Source organism: Pseudopodoces humilis, chromosome 8 (assembly GCF_049639895.1).
Source record: "Pseudopodoces humilis isolate 2021_Gansu_Grassland_sample_001 chromosome 8, ASM4963989v1, whole genome shotgun sequence".
NCBI classification, from domain to species: Eukaryota; Metazoa; Chordata; class Aves; order Passeriformes; family Paridae; genus Pseudopodoces; species Pseudopodoces humilis.
Window position 1 is genome coordinate 11,448,518 of NC_142207.1, and position 19,016 is coordinate 11,467,533.

Here is a 19,016-nt window from a genome sequence, read left to right on the forward strand (position 1 = left end):
TGTCACTGAGGGGCTGTGTTAAGATAAGAGGAAGAGCAGATAATGGGAGTCCCAGAGGGGAGCAGAGGATGATTTGTCCTACGTGGTGTGGTGGATTCTGAAGGCCAGAAGAAGATATTTGATGCTGTAGTACAAACTTCTGCGCCAGGGGAAAAGCAGCAGTTAGACCAGAAAATGGCTGAGATTTCTTTCAGGAGAGGTAGTCAAGGAACAAAGAAGTCTTTGTCTTCATCAGATTTGGCTTTCAAAGGAATGGGAAGGACAGAAACATTTAGAAGACAGAGCTGCTGCCATAGTCTCTGTAAAATTAATTAGTAGATTTCACCTTATTTTCTACATTCATCAACAGGCTAGAGAGGAAATAAGTGGGATTATTTTAAAGTAATTTTCACTCCAATATATGTACTTTTTAGAAGGATAGTAAAGAAAATATATCATGCCAGACTTAATGTGATCCTTTGTTTCATACAGTGTGGCAATTTACTTTTACACTGGAATTCATATTTCCCCACTAGATGCAGTAAACTACTTAAACTGTGGAAGGATATTTACTATTTAGAGAAGTCCTTGGACAGCTCAGCAAACTTTGCCTTGTTTCTCTGTCCAAGAGCTATATATAGTCTTTGCTTAATCAAGGTCTCAGATGTTGTGTGAACAGAGCTAAATATTTTCAAGAGTATAAAAAAGATACCTCCAGCCATTTTGCTTTGCTAGAACCAGTGTTTGTCTGTGTAGTAACCAAGGATACTGTAAAGGAGCATTGAACTGTGCTGTTTCTTACTCTGAAATTAACAGAGCCAAGAAGGTATAAACAATGCCTCATAAAAGCTCTTAGACACATAACATCTCTGTAAAGCTGCTTAGTTACCTTTCAGGCTACATTGTTCTTTACCTTAAGATACAAAAAAAACCAATGCCTATAGTTAGATTGCATCTGACTCTATTGGGCTTGACCAAACTATGATCTATAAATGCTACGGCAACAGCAATATTCTACAATCATGGCAGGAGAACAGGAAATTCATCTGTCTGAAAAAGCTCATCTGATGGTGAAACCTGACAGTGAATGCTGACAAGCACCCCGAGTAAATTGCCTTTTGCTCAGCTGAAATTTGACCAGGAACCTCAGGGATAGGAAGCCCTCTCCTGAAAAACCGACTGAAAGGTGTTTAATGACACAGAGTAATTAAGAGTTTGTTTCCATTTCTGCTGCTGGATATGCAATACGAAATGACCAAACAGGGAGCCCCTCTATCCTTTTGTTCCCCCCACCCAAGCTATCGGACCAGAGAAGGGCTGGTGGGACATGAAGGTGCCCTGAGAGCAGGGGGGCTTAGGAAAATGACAGCTATGGGCAGCTTTGGGGGTGAGGATCAGGACCTGCAATTTGAGATGGAAAGGAAACAGATTTCTCCATGCTGTGTGGGGGAGTCGAAATAGAAAAGACAGGAGTGTTTCAAGTGGCCTAGGGGTGAGTTTAGTCTCTGACACTGTTCTCTTCATAAACTTCCTCTGGCAAACTTTGCCTCTTGCTCTCTCAGTTGGAAAATACCCCCTGACACAAAGGTCGCATTAACACGAGGCACAGGGCGGTGTAAGGGACAGCACTGAGCTACAGCCATCAGCTGTCGTTCATTTCAACAGGGACCTCAGAGGAACCTCAGCAGGGCTTTCACACTGCTGTCGGATGGAGCGGCTCGGTTTAAAACACAGCTCAGAGGCCGGGCGGCAGCTCCAGCCCGGCCGGGGATGGCCCGGGGCTGCCGGGCCCCAGCGCCTCGGCCCCACGGCCCCTCACACCGCGCTCGGCCCGGGCCGGTCCCCGGGGCCGGCGCTCCGCCCCGGGGCTGCGCGGCCCGAGCCCGCCGGGGGCCGGGGCTGGCGCGGGGGCGGGCCGGGGGAGGGCTCGCCCGGCTGCGGCTCCGGGCCCGGCCAACCCGCGCCCGCCGGGGCTGAGCCATAAAAGCGGCGAGAGCCGGCGGGGCCGCGGCTCCAGTTGGCGGCAGCCGGGCCGGGCACCCGCGGGGTGGGCAGCGCTGGGACCGCCGCCGGCCGCCCCCAAGATGCTGTTTTGGCACACGCAGCCGGAGCATTACAACCAGCACTCGAGCGGCAGCTACCTGCGGTGAGTCCCGGGTGGATGTTCAGCCCTGGCACGGGTGGATGTTCAGCCCTGGCACGGGTGGATGTTCGGCCCCGCGGCCGCCCGCCCGCCGAGTTCCCGGGGCTAGCGCCGCTCCCTCTGTCTGAGAGACTATTTTCCTGTTTTGCTTGCTCTTTTTTCCTTCTTTATTGTTTTAGCGCCTGGCTAGACAGCTCTCTGCAGCGTTGCTTTATTGCTTGTGCCGCGTTCCCTCTTCTCCGGGCTGGGGTAGCGCAGCTCCAAGGGAGGAGGTGCGGCAGCGGCGGAGCGCTGTCAAAACTCTGCGGAAAGCAAAGCGCCTGATGGCAAATTGAGAAGGCACCCAGTTTTCTGGGAATGGGATTTCTTTCTCTGCTTTTTCGGACGATGTGTGAAAAGCGCAGAATTTCACTTTCTGAACTTGCCTAAACCAGCTTTTTCCTGCCTCCGCACAGTTGAGTTTAATTAAATGTGCCTAATTTAAGTACAAGGGCTGCTAAACAATAGTTTGTGACATGTGTAGCACAAACCCGTGTTTCCTCCCTCCAAACGATGTCAAAGCAGGCAACTTTGGGAGTTCCCTTTTTGCTGGGTGCTTGTGAATTATTTGTTTTCTGAAGATGTAAAGCTCAGCCGTCAGCTGGTGTCGGTTGCTGGAGTGGGATTTTTGCTGAATTGTGGCAGTGGAGAACCTGTCTGTGGCCCAAGAACCCTGACTTTCAAATGTACCCCCAAATAACCATTCTTGAGAGAACATTGAGTTTGTCTGGGGAAGCACTTCGAACGCCGATAATGCTTCCCTTTCAAGGACACTTGTTATCTTGACTATTCCTGCTGCCTATCAGTGTACTTGCAAAGGAATTTTATTTTGGATTTTGTAGTAACCTCTCATTATCAAATGATACAATATTGGGAGATTCTTGCCTTCTGGCAGCTTTTACGTTTCTTTGTACAAGAGTCTTCACGTCCTCCCTCTATGTCAATAACTCAGTTTCACAACACGTATGTGGCAGGAGTCTTCTTCTCTATTGCTTTGCACTTGCAAATCTGATTAGTTTGGGGCAGTGAAAATGGTACTAGCAGAGGAGCATCAGCATTGGTGCTTGTGCATATTCTCCATTAGAGTGTTTAGGGTGGTCAGGCTGCTTCATTAACTCCATGGATTTGTAGCAGGAGTGCTACAAGATCATCAGGTGTGGGTCAGGCTACTCTCCACATTTTAAATTCTATTTAATGGGCCAGAAAACACATTAGCTTGTTTTTGCAGGCTTGATGTTAGCTGGAGGATAAAGGATACCTGTTCTGTCAGGAAGGCTGCTGGTATGGAGGTGACCTATTGGTGTTTTAGGAACAATCTTCAGCTTTAGTGAGTATCTGCCTCTGTGAACATGGTGGGTTTGATCTGGGATTAAAATCCCTACAACCACTTTTATGGCAACAATACCCTCAGTTGTTTCAGGGAAGGTTGGTTGAACAAAACCCGTGTTTTTTTTTATGTAGAGATGTCTAATTCTGGCCAATTCACTTTCCATGAGAACGTGTCAAGACATGCATGAGAAACTGAAATAGTACAATATTTGAAGTTGCTGTAAGAAAAGTTTGTAGAAGTTATATTTTGCAGAAATCAAGAGCTTTATGTGTATTTGAGATGTCTGTGTAAGTTCTGCTGTACCTCAGTGGTATTTGTAGCTGGAGCAAGATTCTACAGAAAAATTCTTGTAAATTTTCATTCATTTTTTTACAAAAACCCAGTACCTTTTTTACTTTGATCTGTCAGCTGACTGAACTCTCAAAAACTTTCTCTCCTTCCAGGTATGCAAGCTAACTGTTATTTAAGACCAGAACTGTAAATATTTAGCATAAGGGTGAAAATTGGGAGAGTTTTAAGGAGTTCAACATTTTTTAAATATTTTTTTTTTTTTAAGTATAGGAACTGTTGTAAAAGCCTGTTCTTCCCCTAAATTTAATTTGCAACTCTTGAGTGAAGAGTTGGGTAAGTGTTGTGATGACTTATACACTTACAACTTTAAAATTCTTTTGACCTCATTCTAAGTTCCAAACTCTTCCAATAAGGTCGAATATTTAAGAAGGTCTTGACCCAAAGCAATTATACCGCAGGCCATTAGTTCAAATGCTCTAGGAATAAAAATGTGATTAACTTGTGCAGCTTCTTTGGAGCTTTAATATGGTGAAGCTTTCCAGAAACCAAGTCATGGATTCCTGCATGCTTGCAGAATTCAGCGACCAGACAGCTGTGCCAGCAGGTGTGGGGGTGCAAAGAACCTGATGTGAGATATCGTATTTAAATTTTGGCTTCCCCCTGCCTAAATTTCTCATCTGTTTCAGGTGAGTATATGCACGAATTCCTCACCCCTAACTGTTAAACCTACGCCAGATTTTGTGCAGTTTCTGCCGAACTGCAGAAGGTTTTGGGTGCTGGAGTTTTGGACCTGTTCTCATCTGTAAAGCCACAGGCATTCAGAGAGCACTGTGCAGAGGAGTGCGTTAGGAGCAAATGTTGGCATCCTTATGAGCAAATGTTGGCATCCAGGCTGAGTGAGATGACTCCGGAGCAGTATCAGATCCTGCATGTGTGTGGAGCAATGCTGTCTATTTCAGAAATCTACTGCAGGCATTTCTGTCACTTCATTACTGTAGTAAATCATCTCTAAGGAAAAAAACCCCTCTGTGGCAGCAGTTAGGCAAGAGCTGTGATTATGTCAGTAATGCCAGGAAGCAAATGGGGCTGGATGCCTTTGAGTGGTTGATAATATTGAGGGTGTGGGGTTGGAAGAGAGAATGGAAACAGAGATGGGTGTTTCTTTTCTCCTGTCTGCATCTGAAATGGTACATTTTGCTCTTTGGCATTGTTTTCCCATAAACAGGAGTACCTGTGTTTGAAGCAGGCACTTGAGCAGTTTACTCTAAACTGCTGCACTGTTTCACTGATGACCTGGGTAGCCTTCAAGGTTGTGAATGCTATGAGTGGATCATTAACTGAGCAGGCAAGGAAAAAATTCTTAATGCCCTTTCAGGGTGCATGCCTGTACATGCTGGCTGGCTTTTCTTAGAGCGTTTTGTGTATGGATTGTCAAAAGGAGAAGAACTGCAGCCTGTGTAAAGAGAATCTCGAGTCTTCACACATCTGGAAGAAATAAGAGAAAAAGAATCACTCATTCTGAATTGTTACTGTGTTCAGTATAATCCTCCTAATTTGGAAGGGTATTAATGTTTTAAGTAGGTGGACACAATGATCAGCAGTGTTAGTGTCATAGGAGAGGCTAATGTGGTTCTTCAGCATCAGACAGGCTGAGATAAGAATGCTTATTCCTGACATCTCATTTTGTACTAATCAACTGATCATTTGTTGAGCTCTCAGCCTTGCTAATACCAGTTCTGCTTGGGGATTAGTGTGGGTTGGGATCAGCCTGGGACTAAATCAGCAGGCAGGTCACCACCAACACATGATAAACATGATAAAGAATTTTAAAGAAGTGGGAACTCGGACTGTGTGCAGGTCCTAATGAAGCTGCTCCCATGCACCTGAGTACATTTATGAAGGTAGCCCAGTGCTGACATAAGAGCTGTGTGATTCCTTGGGACCAGGTTTATTAGAATGCAGGGAGATACTCTGAATCAATTAATCCAGCTGTTCATGCCATCATTTACCTGAATATCTGCTTTGTACACCAGAGCTGTGTCCGCTTCTCACCCATGGCTGCTACTTGGAGACATTTTACTAATCTGACATTCAGCTGTCAAAATGCCCTTTCTTGCTTTTTTTTTTTTTTCTGAAAGGCATTCACCTGAGAGCTCTTAATCAAATACATCCACAAGGATGAAGGATGTATTTTTGATATTATTTTCCTCACCGAGAAGACTGTGTAACTGAAAAGTAAATCTGATTTATTTCTTAAAAACTTACATTAATTCTCAGACATACTCTGTTTTGCCAGTTCTCTGTTCTTTTGTGTGCAGTGCTGATATCCTAGACACAGAAGTTGCCTGGTTACATTATACAGGCCCAGTTCTTCCTCTTTTTAGCCATTTTAACCTGGTGTTTCTCCAGAGACCACCCCCGTTATCTCAGAGAACCAAATGCAGATTGAGGCTAGGGTAGTCCATAAACTCTTTGTGACTGACTGTGTAACTTGCTCATTGCAGAGATGTCCTTGCTCTGCCGATCTTCAAGCAGGAAGAGCCTCAGCTGTCTCCTGAGAATGATGCCAAGCTGCCACCCTTTCAGTACGTCCTCTGCACAGCCACCTCACCCGCAGTGAAACTGCACGAAGAAACTCTGACCTACCTCAACCAAGGTAGGGTCTGCAGCATGCTGAAGGAGAGGATATTTCCTGGGAGCAGTTCATGAGATTTAATCCCATACTTTGCCTTACTGTGGGAGGACAGCGGGATGGGAAAAGAGGAATAGAAGTGGGGAGGGGGGGTGAAGGAAAGGAGGAATATTTAATTTTCTGCATTTATATACCAGATTATCAACTATTTAAAAGTAATGAAGTACCACTGATTTAACTGTTGACTTAAGGCAGTGTTATAGCATGCACAGTTCCCTGTGGCAAAGTACTGGCTTGATCTCAGCTTAAGCTGCAGCCTCCTGCCTTCATCTCACAAGGCCAGATTGATGAAGCAGATGGGCCAGCTTGGACTGGGGAGGGCTCTTACCACTGCAAGTCCCCCAGCACTGCTGGAGGGCATGGCCAGGGAGTGATTTAACAGGTATCCAAGGGCTGCTCTGAGGTCTGGGCAGTGACATCTCCCCCACAGGCTGGCTGGTGTGGCTCTGCTCAGTGCCTAACTTGACAAATTGCCAGGGTTCAGTGCAGCAAGGTCCTCTATAGCTGACCTCACAGACTAGTTCACACTCCTGGATAAACAAACACTTGGTCTGAGTTTTTTCTTTTCCCCCCTTTGGCACCATTTGTGCAGACACATCTGTGTTGGTGTTTGGCTGTCGCTTTGCAGCACCTCCTGTGTGTGTGCCTTGAGGGGATCAGACTTCTCCATGCACAGATTATGCTAAAACATATTTATGCTCAGTTTCTGCCAGGCAGTAAAAAAGGGCCTAACAACAAGCTGCAGGCTGTCTGCCCTTTTACTGAGATCCTTTCCTGCCTCAGGATACTGCCCCAGCTCTTTAAGCTTCATGCACTGAGTAGGATGCTCACTTGGGTGCCTCCCTGGATAGGTTTCTTTTAATGCTGGTAGAAATCGGAGCCCTGACCTCCTTGGACTCTGACCTCAGGTGCAGTTGGATCTGTGCTGGTAGCCCCATGGAACCAGCATGGAAATATCAGTGAAGTACTGCAGGCTCTACCCAAGGAACCAGGGATTTCCTGTCACGTAAGCTGGCACTGTTCTCTCTCTCAAGATCCAAAGATGCTTGGGATATGTGACTGTGTCATCTCAGTTTATTCATCTAAACACAGCAGATCCCAGGGGGTTTTAATGGGGTGTATCAGTTGTGAGATTGAGACAAATCTTCCTATGAAACACAATTCTTTCCTGTATTGGAAGAAAATATTTTTTTTAAATGAAAATCTGTTTACAGCCAAATATTTTAGCATAAGTGAGACAGTGCCTACTTTTTTACCTTGGCAGGGAAAAAGCTGGACAACTTTTAATGCAATATCATGAGTTTTTAAAAAAACTTTGTGACTGGAGCAGTCCACATTTTCCTTTGCTAAGTGAGACTGTTACTGCCTTTTTGGATAGGCCATGTTGTGTTAGGCCTTGTCCTGCTTACTCTTGCAAGGAGTTGTCTACTGCTACATCTTGACATTGCTTCCTCCTTCACTGGCATTTCTTGGATATTATCTGTCTTTCATTCCCCACGGTGGGATGTGTCTTTGCAGAGCACACCCTGAAGAGCATGAAGCTGGGCAGGCCTGGAGGAACAAAGCAGGGATGAGGCTAGCAGGAGCTGTGCAGAGGGGCCGAGCTGGGAAGCTGGGGTGTCTAGTTTCTGTTAGTGGGCCATTGGTGAGAACATTGCCATGGGTTAAAAATGGATGAGGATTTAAAGGCTCTGACAGAAAATTAATCCCCGTAGTAGAGTTATGTTCTATGAGCTTGAGGAGGTGTGTAAAGGGGACCTCGAGGCAGCTGAGGTTTCTGGAACCAATGCTTGTGGCACAGGAGAAGAACTGGCTGACTCCAAAGCACCGTGACCCAGCTACAATGCTACAGCCATCTCGTGAAGCAATTTAAGACCATTCCCTACACCTTATCAGCTTGTGCTTGCTGTAGGCAAAGGGACACCTCTTGCACCTTAACCTCTCTCTGTGTTTATCATGGATTGGCCAAGCACTGTTACATAAAACTTCCCATCTTGAGTGTTGTGATGGATTATTTTAGCAAATGGGTAACTTCATTAATGAATGTCCCTCTGCCCTGTGTCAGTCATGGCTGGCTTGTAGTAAGGTAGATACAAAGACACACAGTGGCTGTCCCAGCACCAACAAAGCAATTCACATCCGGTGTGGTTACTTTCCCAAATTGTGAATAAAGGGTTTGGGGTTTTCTGCTTGCTAGGTGATTCTTGTCACTTGCTGTTCAAATGTTTCTTCTCAACTTTAGCTCTTCACCACTCAGTTACTGCCCTTCTATCACTGTTAAGCAGCTCTGCTTCCTGCCCTGAAACACATTCTCCACACGTGACTGGTTCAGTGGTGGTGAGTGGGCCAGCTCAGGAATGTCCATAATGCAGAACTGCATGGAAGAAAGCTCTGTCAGGCTTGATCTACAGGCTATGGAAAGCTGGAAGTACTGGGAAGCAAATTGAAGGTCAAGTTGCATAGCAGAGATAGAAGAGGAATCTGTGGAGAGTTTCACATAAGATCTGAATAGACTTCATGTGGGCTTCATATAGGAAGGAGTCCAGTGGCTGTGTTTGTGTACAGGTGGGAGAGGGCTCCAGGCATGTGGAGCATAATGGCTTCTCTTGAGCCTTGCTTCTTACAGGATAGACCCAGAGGGATGGCGAGGGGTGTTGAGGAGGAAGAGGTCTTTGGCCTGGACTCTCCCCAAGGATGGAGGCTGAGAGGACTCTGGAGCTGGAAACCAGAGACCAGTGTTTTCACCAAGGGGCAGGGGAAGTATTTGCAAGGGAGCATAATGGAGTGAGCTTAGTTCTTAAGTTGACTTGGGGACATTGAGCAGTGGCAGAGTCCCAAGTTAGTCTGCTCCAGTTTGAAACCATGCGTGCTCTCTGGCCACAACTCCAGAACCAGCCTGTAAATGAGGTAACTAGAGGCAAATCTGTAGCTTGGTTTCCAAAGACTGACTCATTACACTTGTCTTTCCTGATCTCTTTCCTCCCCTGCCTTCCCACATTCCTTGGGAAACTGAAGCCAAATTGAACAATATTAGTTTGCTGATCCTTAGGGCAGTTCCTTCATTAAGAGGTCTTTACTAGGTCTCAGGAGGATTACTCATCTGATGTGACAAAGTACAGGCTTATTAGTATGGTGTCTCAATACCACTCCACCTTCAGTCTGTGAGACTGGTAAAGGTGCTGTCCTCGCACTGGAAGCTGCTGCTGGCATTGCTCCTTTGGTCAGGGATCATATCTGTCGACAGAACTACACTGTCCAGAAGTCTGCAGCACAAACATCCTAACGTTTCTGGAACTAGCCTGCCTTTTAGCATTATTTCAGTGTCTCCTGTGGATAGGGATTTTCAGACAAACAATCAACCAGCAACCATATTACAAACCACTGCTTCAGCAAGACGGCTTGATGCAGTGCGTATTCCATGGTCTGCAGTCATATGGGGTGTGGTTTGACCGTGGCTGGTTGAAACCAGTTTCAAACATGGACAGAAATGGAAGCAACGAAAGGTGGTTCCAGAAATTGTAGCAGGAGGAATGTGGAGGAAACAAGCGCTGTGTACAGCAGATCTGAATGCTAATAAATGTGAGGAAATAAAGTAATTCTTTTAAAAAACAGAATGTCAAGAATAAAAAAACCTGAAAATCGTTGCCCAAGGGAATTATCCTGTAGTGCCAGAAAGTCCACATGTGGACTGTGAGCTGTTCAAGTCATGATTTTGTTTCATGACCAATGTTGGGCTGGCTCAGAACCTCAGATGTTAATTACTTCAAACAGGGGGAGGCTAAGTTTGGTGGCAGAGGGTCACTGAGAGCAGGCTGTGTGAGGAAGCCAGCCCAGTGTCCCAGTGGTACTTCAGAGTAACTTGCCGTCATCTGCCTGTAAAGCTTTCTTGGGCCTCGTTCAGCTCTCCCAATCTGCAGTGTGTGATTTGTGGTTCTTGGCTGTGCAAAGATTTTAGTGTACAGCTGGTTAGGGTTTGGAAGGCTGGACATCTCTGCTTTATGGTGTCTTCCAGGAGTCAGCCTTAGTGCCAGTCCTAGATGGTTCAGAAAACAAACAAGCCAAAAACCCAAGCCATGAGGGAAAAACACTAACATCTGAGAGAACTTGTGATATTGGGAGTGTTGCTGTAGAGGTGCATTAGCAAACGATGCCTCATAAACCTAATGATGGACTTAATAGGAGTCTGGGTCACACCTAAGCAAAAGCCCCAGATTTCAACCCCAGGGTGCTAAGGCATATATCCAGGTTCAAGATATGTGTGCATAAAGTGGTACATTTAAAATCTGTTGGGTGTTGTCCTGCCTCAGCTCAGCTGCAGATGTGCTCTGGCTGCTTTTCCAAAGAAAGGTGCAGGAAGCACTGGGCAAGGAATGGCTGAAGAGGATGCTGTGGAGTAGTTTGCTAATTGTTTGGGTAGGAGATGAGATTACTTACAGCAGGAGGCAAAAGAGAACCTTTGCCTCCCTTAAAAAGTCTAAAGTTCAAATTTGGTTGTCTAATCTTCTACAGCCAGAGAACCCAGTTTTAAACACTGAGATTTACAGTAAATGAAAAAAGCTGTTTTATACTGACGTTAACTCCTACGTAATTGAGTTTTTATGGGGTCACAACTGCCTGGATATTTGTCCTTTTCCTGGAACAGTTCTTTATTTGCCTGAATGAAGTATAGAGAAGGCTGAGTGACCAGCTCTGGCTGGGTGTTCTGCTGATGTAATTATAGCTGTGTTTATGGGGATATTTTTGCTTTGTCCCGTGCAAAGAGCTACCTCTTATCCTGACAGTCACTGCCATCACTGACCTGGCCCCAGGCATGTGTAGGAGCTCTGCTGCTGGTGGCTTCTCCCATGTGGACAAATCCTCCACTCTTGCCTTAGATCACAGACACAGCAGCAGTGACTTTGTGTCATTGAGACTGTGAGTACCAGGTGCTCCCTGGTGCCTGCCCACCAACCCATGCATCCTTCTTCCCTAATTGTTATGGGGTGCCATACTCCTCCTTGACCTCTTTCCACTTTGTTCTTAGGTTTGGAGGACTTAAAAAAGTGAAATGGCTAACAAAGCTAATTTGTCTTTCCTGTTTCTGAAAGCCGCTTTTGGTGTTTTTGGTTCTTGTGGTGCACTTCATCTTTGGAGAAGGAATTTGTCTCCTGCCTGACTTTGAAGACAGCTCTGAGTAGGTTCTGGTGTCTCAGCTGAAGCCATTAATTGTGCTAGAAGCAATTTTCCCATATGTTTGGCAGCTCTGTCTTCACTTGGCAGCCCAGGATAAACAACCCTGTCTCCAAACCACACCATCCCAAAGCTCACTATGAATCTTGCTTCAGATGACAGGGCACCTCTGCGTAAGTAGAGCATCTGACTTCTGTTGTCCCTAGGAATCTAGAATCTCAGTTGTGTTTTAACCAAGAGGCTGTTTTCTATTCTTTTTGTAATCCTTTCTTCTGTTGCTAACATCTGGATGAAATTCAAGTGGGATTGTGAACTTGCTGGATTGTAGCCTGTGCACAACTCCTACTGGAAGCCCCTAGACTGCATTTTGTTCCCCCATAAATCTTCAATATCTGTGAAAAAAGGGAGTGCTCAGAAGTTCCTCACAGTGTAGTAAGAAGTATGAAAATATTGGGAAGATTTTTTTCCTCATATTCTATATTATTTTTTTACTTTACCCCATTATCCATATCTATTTGAAATTCCTTTAATTTTGACAGAGATTTTTTTTGCTGTGATTTTACAGGCTTTGATGTTTGTGTGAATGTTACTGTCAATGTGAGATGATGTAGAAATTTTCCAATTAGCTTCCTCTAATTTGTGTCCTAAAAGATCACATTTTAGGTAGCAGTGAGAAGCTTGAGAAATACTGTAGGTTTGACCTGATTAGCTGTTTTTATAATATACATTTTTATAAGAGAATATACTTAATTTCCCTAAAGAGGTACAGAAAAAAACCACTTATTTTTCTCCCATTTGCTTCCTACCAAGCATTTATTATGTGTTCCTGAAACTAGACAGCAAGCAGTGAGATTCCTCCTGCCCCAGCTTGGTGCCCCATTTGTGACTGGTGTGGAAGGTACAGTCAGCTTTGACCCCATCTCCTTCCCTGCCCTGTGGTAGCAGCCTGGTTGAGCAGCCATTCCAGGGTGGGAGTGGGACTTGCTTCTCCCAGTTTGCTATTGCAGAAATGTGGTGAAAGAAGGGACTTAACCTGAGGGCATCTAAGGGAGCTGCTAGGTGGGGTCAGGAGTTGTACTCGGCTCTTCTGCATCTCTTGTCAGCGCCCTCACCCAGGACCATTCTTTTTAGTTATCTGAAACTCAAATAAATATTACACACAAAGCTATTCCTTCAGAGCTATAAAACCTGTTCAAATTGACTTAAAACAGGTTGAAACCAGAAAAAGCCTGTATTTTTTACTTACACAGAGAGAGCTGAGTTTTTCTGAGCTGGGCAGATGTGACTAAGATAATCCTGAGTGTTTCAAAGTGGAAGTTTTCACAGGGTAGGTATTTTTTCAGCTTTCCATTAGAGGGCCATAATTTCTTCACTGATTAATTTGTATTAAAAATCAAAGTTTATAACATGATTTAGATTAGGTGAGATCAAGTGGATGAAGTCTATGCAAAAGAAACCCAAGTGCACACAATGAAGTTAGCAGCTAGAAGTGTTTTTGTGTCCACTGGCTTGTTTTGTGTCCTTGATTCAAAGTGAGACTGTATTCTTTGGGGATTTAAATGCACCTCCCTCTCTTCAGTGGAAAGCATTGTAATTAAGGAGTATTTCTGTTAGTGCCTGTTAGCTATGAAGTGTCACCACTGTAAAACAGACCATCTTCAAAAGTCTGTGGAGAGTAGGAGTCAGAAAAATGTTCATGTAGTAAATGAGCAGTGAAATTTTCCTGCAGCAAACTTGGCTCCGAGGCAGCTCTTTGGCTTTCCCACAAGAAAGATGTAGGGAAGTAGAAAAGGGGGGCAAGAAAAACCCCACATTGTAAAAGGAGGAAAAACATAAAAGCAACATGATGACAGTGAGGCTCTGTGGTGTGGTGGTAGAATTAGGAGTTAAACTGGTGTGCTGTGTTCCTGTAGTGCTGCTTCCCTGTTGGTAGGGGCAAGCAGAGCAGGAATCTTCAGTGTTGAACTCCTGGGTACCAAACCATGGTGGAGCTAAGGGGGCTTTGTGCAAGGGGAAGGGCAGGAGGCAGATGAAGGAGCAGGCTGTCAATGCTAAAGCAAGGCATGTGTAAATTGTGGTTCTGATTGCCACAGTGTAAGCAAATTCAGAAGGAGACCACACGAAAAGAATTAATGAGCATTGGTCATGACTGGGCAGCTCAATGTGGATGCAATCTGGATACTGGATACCAGAAACCGAGAAGATATGGCAAGAAAAGGCTGGCTATACTGACCCTGCTCTATCTCTGGTTGCTGTGTTGAAGATGGGATGTGGGGCAAGATGTGCTTGCAGTGTTAGAATGACTCAAGTGTTCCTTTTGCATTTCCTCTCCCCCAGCTTGTCCTCCTTTGCAGAATTTCCATGTTCCTAGCATAGTGGGAGCTTCCAGGGTGGCCTATTGTGTAGCTGGTGAATTCATAATATCCACTGGATAAACATCTACAGCATCTTGTCAAATGAGGCTACAGTAAGCAACTGCAGAATATCCACCATCATTCAGGGATTGAGGGTTCTGCTTTTGCTTCTTGTCCTGCAGAGTGTCCACACATGGGACACTTGAGCAAGTCCTATGCTAATTTTTATTTTTACTTGTGACTGGCTAAAAAGGTGTGTGTCATCAAGCATGCAAGTTCACATGCCAGCTCTGCCATTCTTGTCTGTTTACCCTGAGGGTTCATTAATCTTTCTTGTCAGAAAAATCTTTGTGTGTGCCTGATGCCCTGAATAGTTGTTTGGCTGTTTCAAAGGTGATCCTCCTGCCTGCTGGATGTGCTTTGGTTTGGTATGATAAATGCTTGCTTTTTTTTCCCCTTCCCCCTCCTTCTGCATGGTGCATTTGACTGTCAGCATTCCTTTGTCTTTATCTGTGCACTCTTTAGGATGTCCATATAAAGTTGCTAAATGGAATTTTTATTGGCTTGGCTTAATAATCAAACACTTTCCAGGCTGGTTCTGTCTAGTGCTGTGTGGATCCATTCTGAGAAAGAGGACTCTCTCTTGGCTTTTTTGCTTTTTTTTCCCCCCCCTTTTCCACAGACTTTTGTTGGGGATATTGCTTATTCAAAGGTTAGGGTTTAATTAATTTCTGGAAAGGCTGCTTTGTTAGATTAAGTAAGGCCTGAGTCATATCAGCCTGGAACATCAGCATCCTAATTGGAAATTAGTGTATCGTATCGGTGTATTGTGCAGAAAACCACAAAATGCATAGTGCAAGTAGCCCTTGAAATGTAACACCAAAACAAAGAAAAGCAAACAGGATATTGTGGTTGTGTAGTAAATAACATTTCAACAAAATGTAATGTTGAGCTTTAAATTGTGATAATCTTTTACACTCAGAAATTACCTAGAAATTCTGGTGGCTGTCTAAATTCCATGGAAATCAGGAAGCTTAAACTGGTACCTTTTGAGCAGGTGAAATCATTCCTGTGTTGAACTAAATTATTTTTCATCTGTAGTAGGTGTTTGACTTTCAGTTCTAATGTCCTCACATTAAGTAATCATGCCCACATTTAGTGTCTGTTAATTATCAAAGACAATGCAAGTTTAAATAATTAAGCAGTCTGTAAATCCTCCTTCAGATAGGTGGAATTGCTTCATGAATTACAAACCAGGAACTCTCTGGACCTGGGTGGTTACTACTTTACTGGGTACTACTTTGTTCATAAAGTGAGTTGCTCAGACTCTAGCCTAGGAGGAGATTACATAAATTTGATGTTGCCCAGAGAACGTCTGTTTAAAATAGAAGTTACAGTATATCATCACCTGCCTGGGTTTTTGTTGGTGCCTTTGAAGCTTTCAATGAAGTTGGGAGACAAACTGCATCTCAGGAATGTGCTGTGATGTTCTGAATATTTATTACTGTTCTGTTTTCTGCCTGAGGAAGGGAAGAGGGATTGTGGTGAGTGAGGGGAGCGCTGGGTCACACAGATGTGCAAGAGGCTGCTGCAGCATCAGCTCTGCTGGGGATTGCTTGCAAAGTGTCCCCTTCGTTTCAGGTGGTGGCAGAAGTGCTTTAGGTGCCCCTGTGCATGTGTCCAGTATTACACCTGACCTGGGCTACTCAATCAAATCACTGCAGTCTCAGCACTGGTATCCTCTGCTCCTGTCTCCAGGTGTCTTTACCACCACATATTGACTTGGAAAGTTGTAGTCTGATCTGTATTAATCTGTGTTTCCATCTGAGACAGATGGAAAAACTCAGTATGGGGGAGCTCTCTATTTCAGCTTTGTTTTGGGCTTAGCTAGTTGTAGTCTGGCTTGGGAACTGGAAATGCAGATTGTTTAGTTACACCTACAGACGTGTTTCTTTACAGGTTTGGATACCTGACTAAGAATGATCTGTTACTGATTTAGTTTTAGCAGAAAACTGTCAGTGTGTGCCTGCTCTTGCTGGTGTGTCAGCGACGCAGGATTCATAAATGATCTGTGTATTAGAGCCTTCCGTGACTCCTTTGCCCTCTTTGACACCAGGGTGAGTTCAGCTTTCTTCAGGTTAGATTGCTATTATTCACTTTATTTTACAAAGGGATTTTGTTTACCAAAATCCAGGTGGTCATTCTTCAGAGCCTTTTTTCTCTACAGTAATAATTGCAGGGCTGAGATTGTAATTCACCATTTCAGGAGTTCTGCTGGTAGTGATGGTGGAAAATATAGGGTGAACAAGGTTTAGACAGTATTTTTCAAGGAAAAAGTATAATCCAAGCAGTTTAGTGCTATAAAAGTTCAAGTATCTGAATGTTGTCCATGCTAATAAATTCTGGGTACTATAAGCCACAAAGCAATGAATTTGCTGGAAAGCTTTAAGGAGAATAAATTAAAAACCACTACCCGAAGATGGATATGTAAGGGAACTTTGAGGAATTGGGACCAAATTCTCATTGACAGAGTTTCACAGAGAGGGGAAAATACCCTGATGTTTTCTGAAGCTTGGCTGGGAGCAGTCTTGTTTGATAATCATGTAGCAACTCAAGTTAAACATTCAGAGTTCAAGGGGAAAGCAGTTAGCATAAAATACCATTTTGATTGAGGTTTTTTGTGGCATAAACTGCGTTCCAGGGCTTCCATCAGATGACCCATATATCTTTCATCAAAGCATGTTATTTCCTCTTTGGCTTTCTGTTTAATATTAACTCTGTCTGCACTGCAATTTCTTTTTCACTGGTCTGCAGGGTCTGTTTCTGACTCCCTCCAAGGTGAATCACTCCTGTCAGGTGGAGATGTGTGGTGCCCACTGCCTGCCACACTGCAGTTCTGTTCCTATCCCATGCAAGGGGTCGGAGATGGCATGCTGCAGAGTTTTTGAGGCTTGATGCTAATTTGAAAGGAACATGGATGATGTTTTTATGTCCATTATTTTCTTTTGTCTTACTGTAGCTGAAGATAAACAGATCAGACTGACCAATGAGCAAGAGTGCACAAGGGTGTCCCAAAAAGTGCTTGTTCTTGAGATATTTGCTGAATGGCTGGCAATGCTTCTGGTTTGACCATTGCCTTCTCCATAGCACAGCTCATACCACTACATTTTTCTGTCCCTGTTACCCCTGAGTACAGTCACAGATGTATTTTACTGTCTCTTGCTTTCAAAACCTAAATTAATCTTGTGTAATGATTAATTAGCCTTATATTTGCATGGGGATGAACTTTAAGTGGAAGAGATGCTTGGCTGTGTAAATGGGCTCAAGATGATGAACTGCATGACTCTATAGCTGGTGAAGTGTATCTCCAGACTGAAGCACAATTTGTAAAACACAGATAAACACCAAGTACATACAAGTACACAGTACAGCAGATGTGGCACTTGGGGACATGTTTTAGTGGTGGACCTGGCATTCCTAGGTTAATGGTTGGACTTGATGGTCTAAAGGGTATTCTCTATGATTCTGAGAGAAAACCCTTTAACCTGACCTCCATATGTTTAATGCTAATATAACAGTATTGATTATGTATGTATCTCTAAAATCTGCCAGATGAACAATATTAACATCTATCAGTGGGAACACAAGAAAGTCTTGTGAGTTTGTGTGCAAGACCTCAATTTCAGGACTGTGGTTTACAAAATATACTTTTGTTGTCCAGCAGTCTTCAAAGGCAGGTCACTGTTGTAATTTTGTTTTACTTATGTGCCAAGAGAAGGGTAAAGATCTGTGCATGTTTCCATGGATATTTTGGTGCTTCGTATGTTTTTTTCTCTGCTCTCCCCGTGCTCTAAGTCGCTTGCTGGATTCAAGGGTCATTTCCTGTTTGCAGAACTCCTACTAACATTAGTAGGGCTGTTGTGCAAACATGTGGGGCTTCAGTATGGCCTCTCTTGTCCTTCCTATTTTTGCTTTTTTCTATCTGCCAGCCATCTAAATAAGCACAATTGTCTCTGCTCTGTGGATATGGTGGGTACTCATGTGGGTGGGATTCTCAAAAGGTGTTCTGTCTCTCTGAAACATCTGTTGTCATAAGTCTTCCACTTCTAAATACAGATCCAAAAATTTAGCATTTTTGTCTCTGCTGGTAGAAACTGCTTAGAGGGACATAGATCTGCTTTGCAGTTTTCTGCAGGGCCAGTTCTGCAGAGATACTGGTTGAGCCAGAAAATCCAAACTGATCTCCTCCTTGGTGCCTGCCTTGTCATACCCTGTGCATTTTTCAGGAAAAGGGAGGGTAGCAGGATGAACAAGAACAGCTAGCTATAAGGTATAAATATGCTCCATTAATCCAGATGGTCTTATCCTGCCTTGGTACTGGTTGCAGGTTTATTGTAAAGACTTGGTGTAGTACAGTGAGCTTTTGTACTGTCTCAGTCCTTTCTGTGCTTAAGGTATTGAGATATCAGTCTCCTTTGTCTGCTGTCAGCCTCAAAGAGATGTTATTTCATAAACCAGTTAGCTGAATTCTGTTAGGAATTGACTAAATTCTTTATGTGAGGGTGGTGGTCGGGTGGTGGAGTGTGACTTTCCTTCCTAGAACTGGTCCTTACACGTGCTATAATACCCATTGCTGCCTCCACACATGTCTGAAGGAATATTTAGGCCCTTGGAAATGACTTTTCAGGCCTTATGAAACAAATTTTGTTTTTGTGGTTCACCAAAACATCTTGCAGCCCTGTCTCTTCCCTGAAGAAGGCAAGATTTTCCCCAGTTGCCATCCTCTGCAGAATCGTTCCTGGACCTGTTGTGCCAACACCTCCTCACGCAGCCATTGCTTTGGCAGAATTGCTTTAGCAGAAGGGACAGACAAAGGCAGCACGGTTACAGCCATGTGGCATGGGGGGACACAACTGCCTCAAACACCCTGGTGACTTTCTGGAGGGTGACCAGAAAACCATAGCAGCCCCGGGAGAAAACTATAATTGATGCCCTAATGGAGAGCTTTTAGCTGCCAAA

General features: G+C 44.2%; 1 protein-coding gene across 1 annotated transcript in view; it reads left to right on the plus strand.

The window, feature by feature from the left end:
- The first annotated feature begins 1,980 nt into the window (after window positions 1-1,980).
- The window catches only part of TFCP2L1 (transcription factor CP2 like 1), a 35,994-nt gene continuing 18,958 nt past the window's right edge, over window positions 1,981-19,016 (plus strand). Inside the window, exons 1-2 of the mRNA XM_005519662.3 lie at window positions 1,981-2,125; window positions 6,287-6,438. Of these exons, the coding sequence (XP_005519719.1) occupies window positions 2,064-2,125; window positions 6,287-6,438 (214 nt within the window). The 5' untranslated portion in view covers window positions 1,981-2,063. The remainder of the gene's footprint in view (window positions 2,126-6,286; window positions 6,439-19,016) is intronic.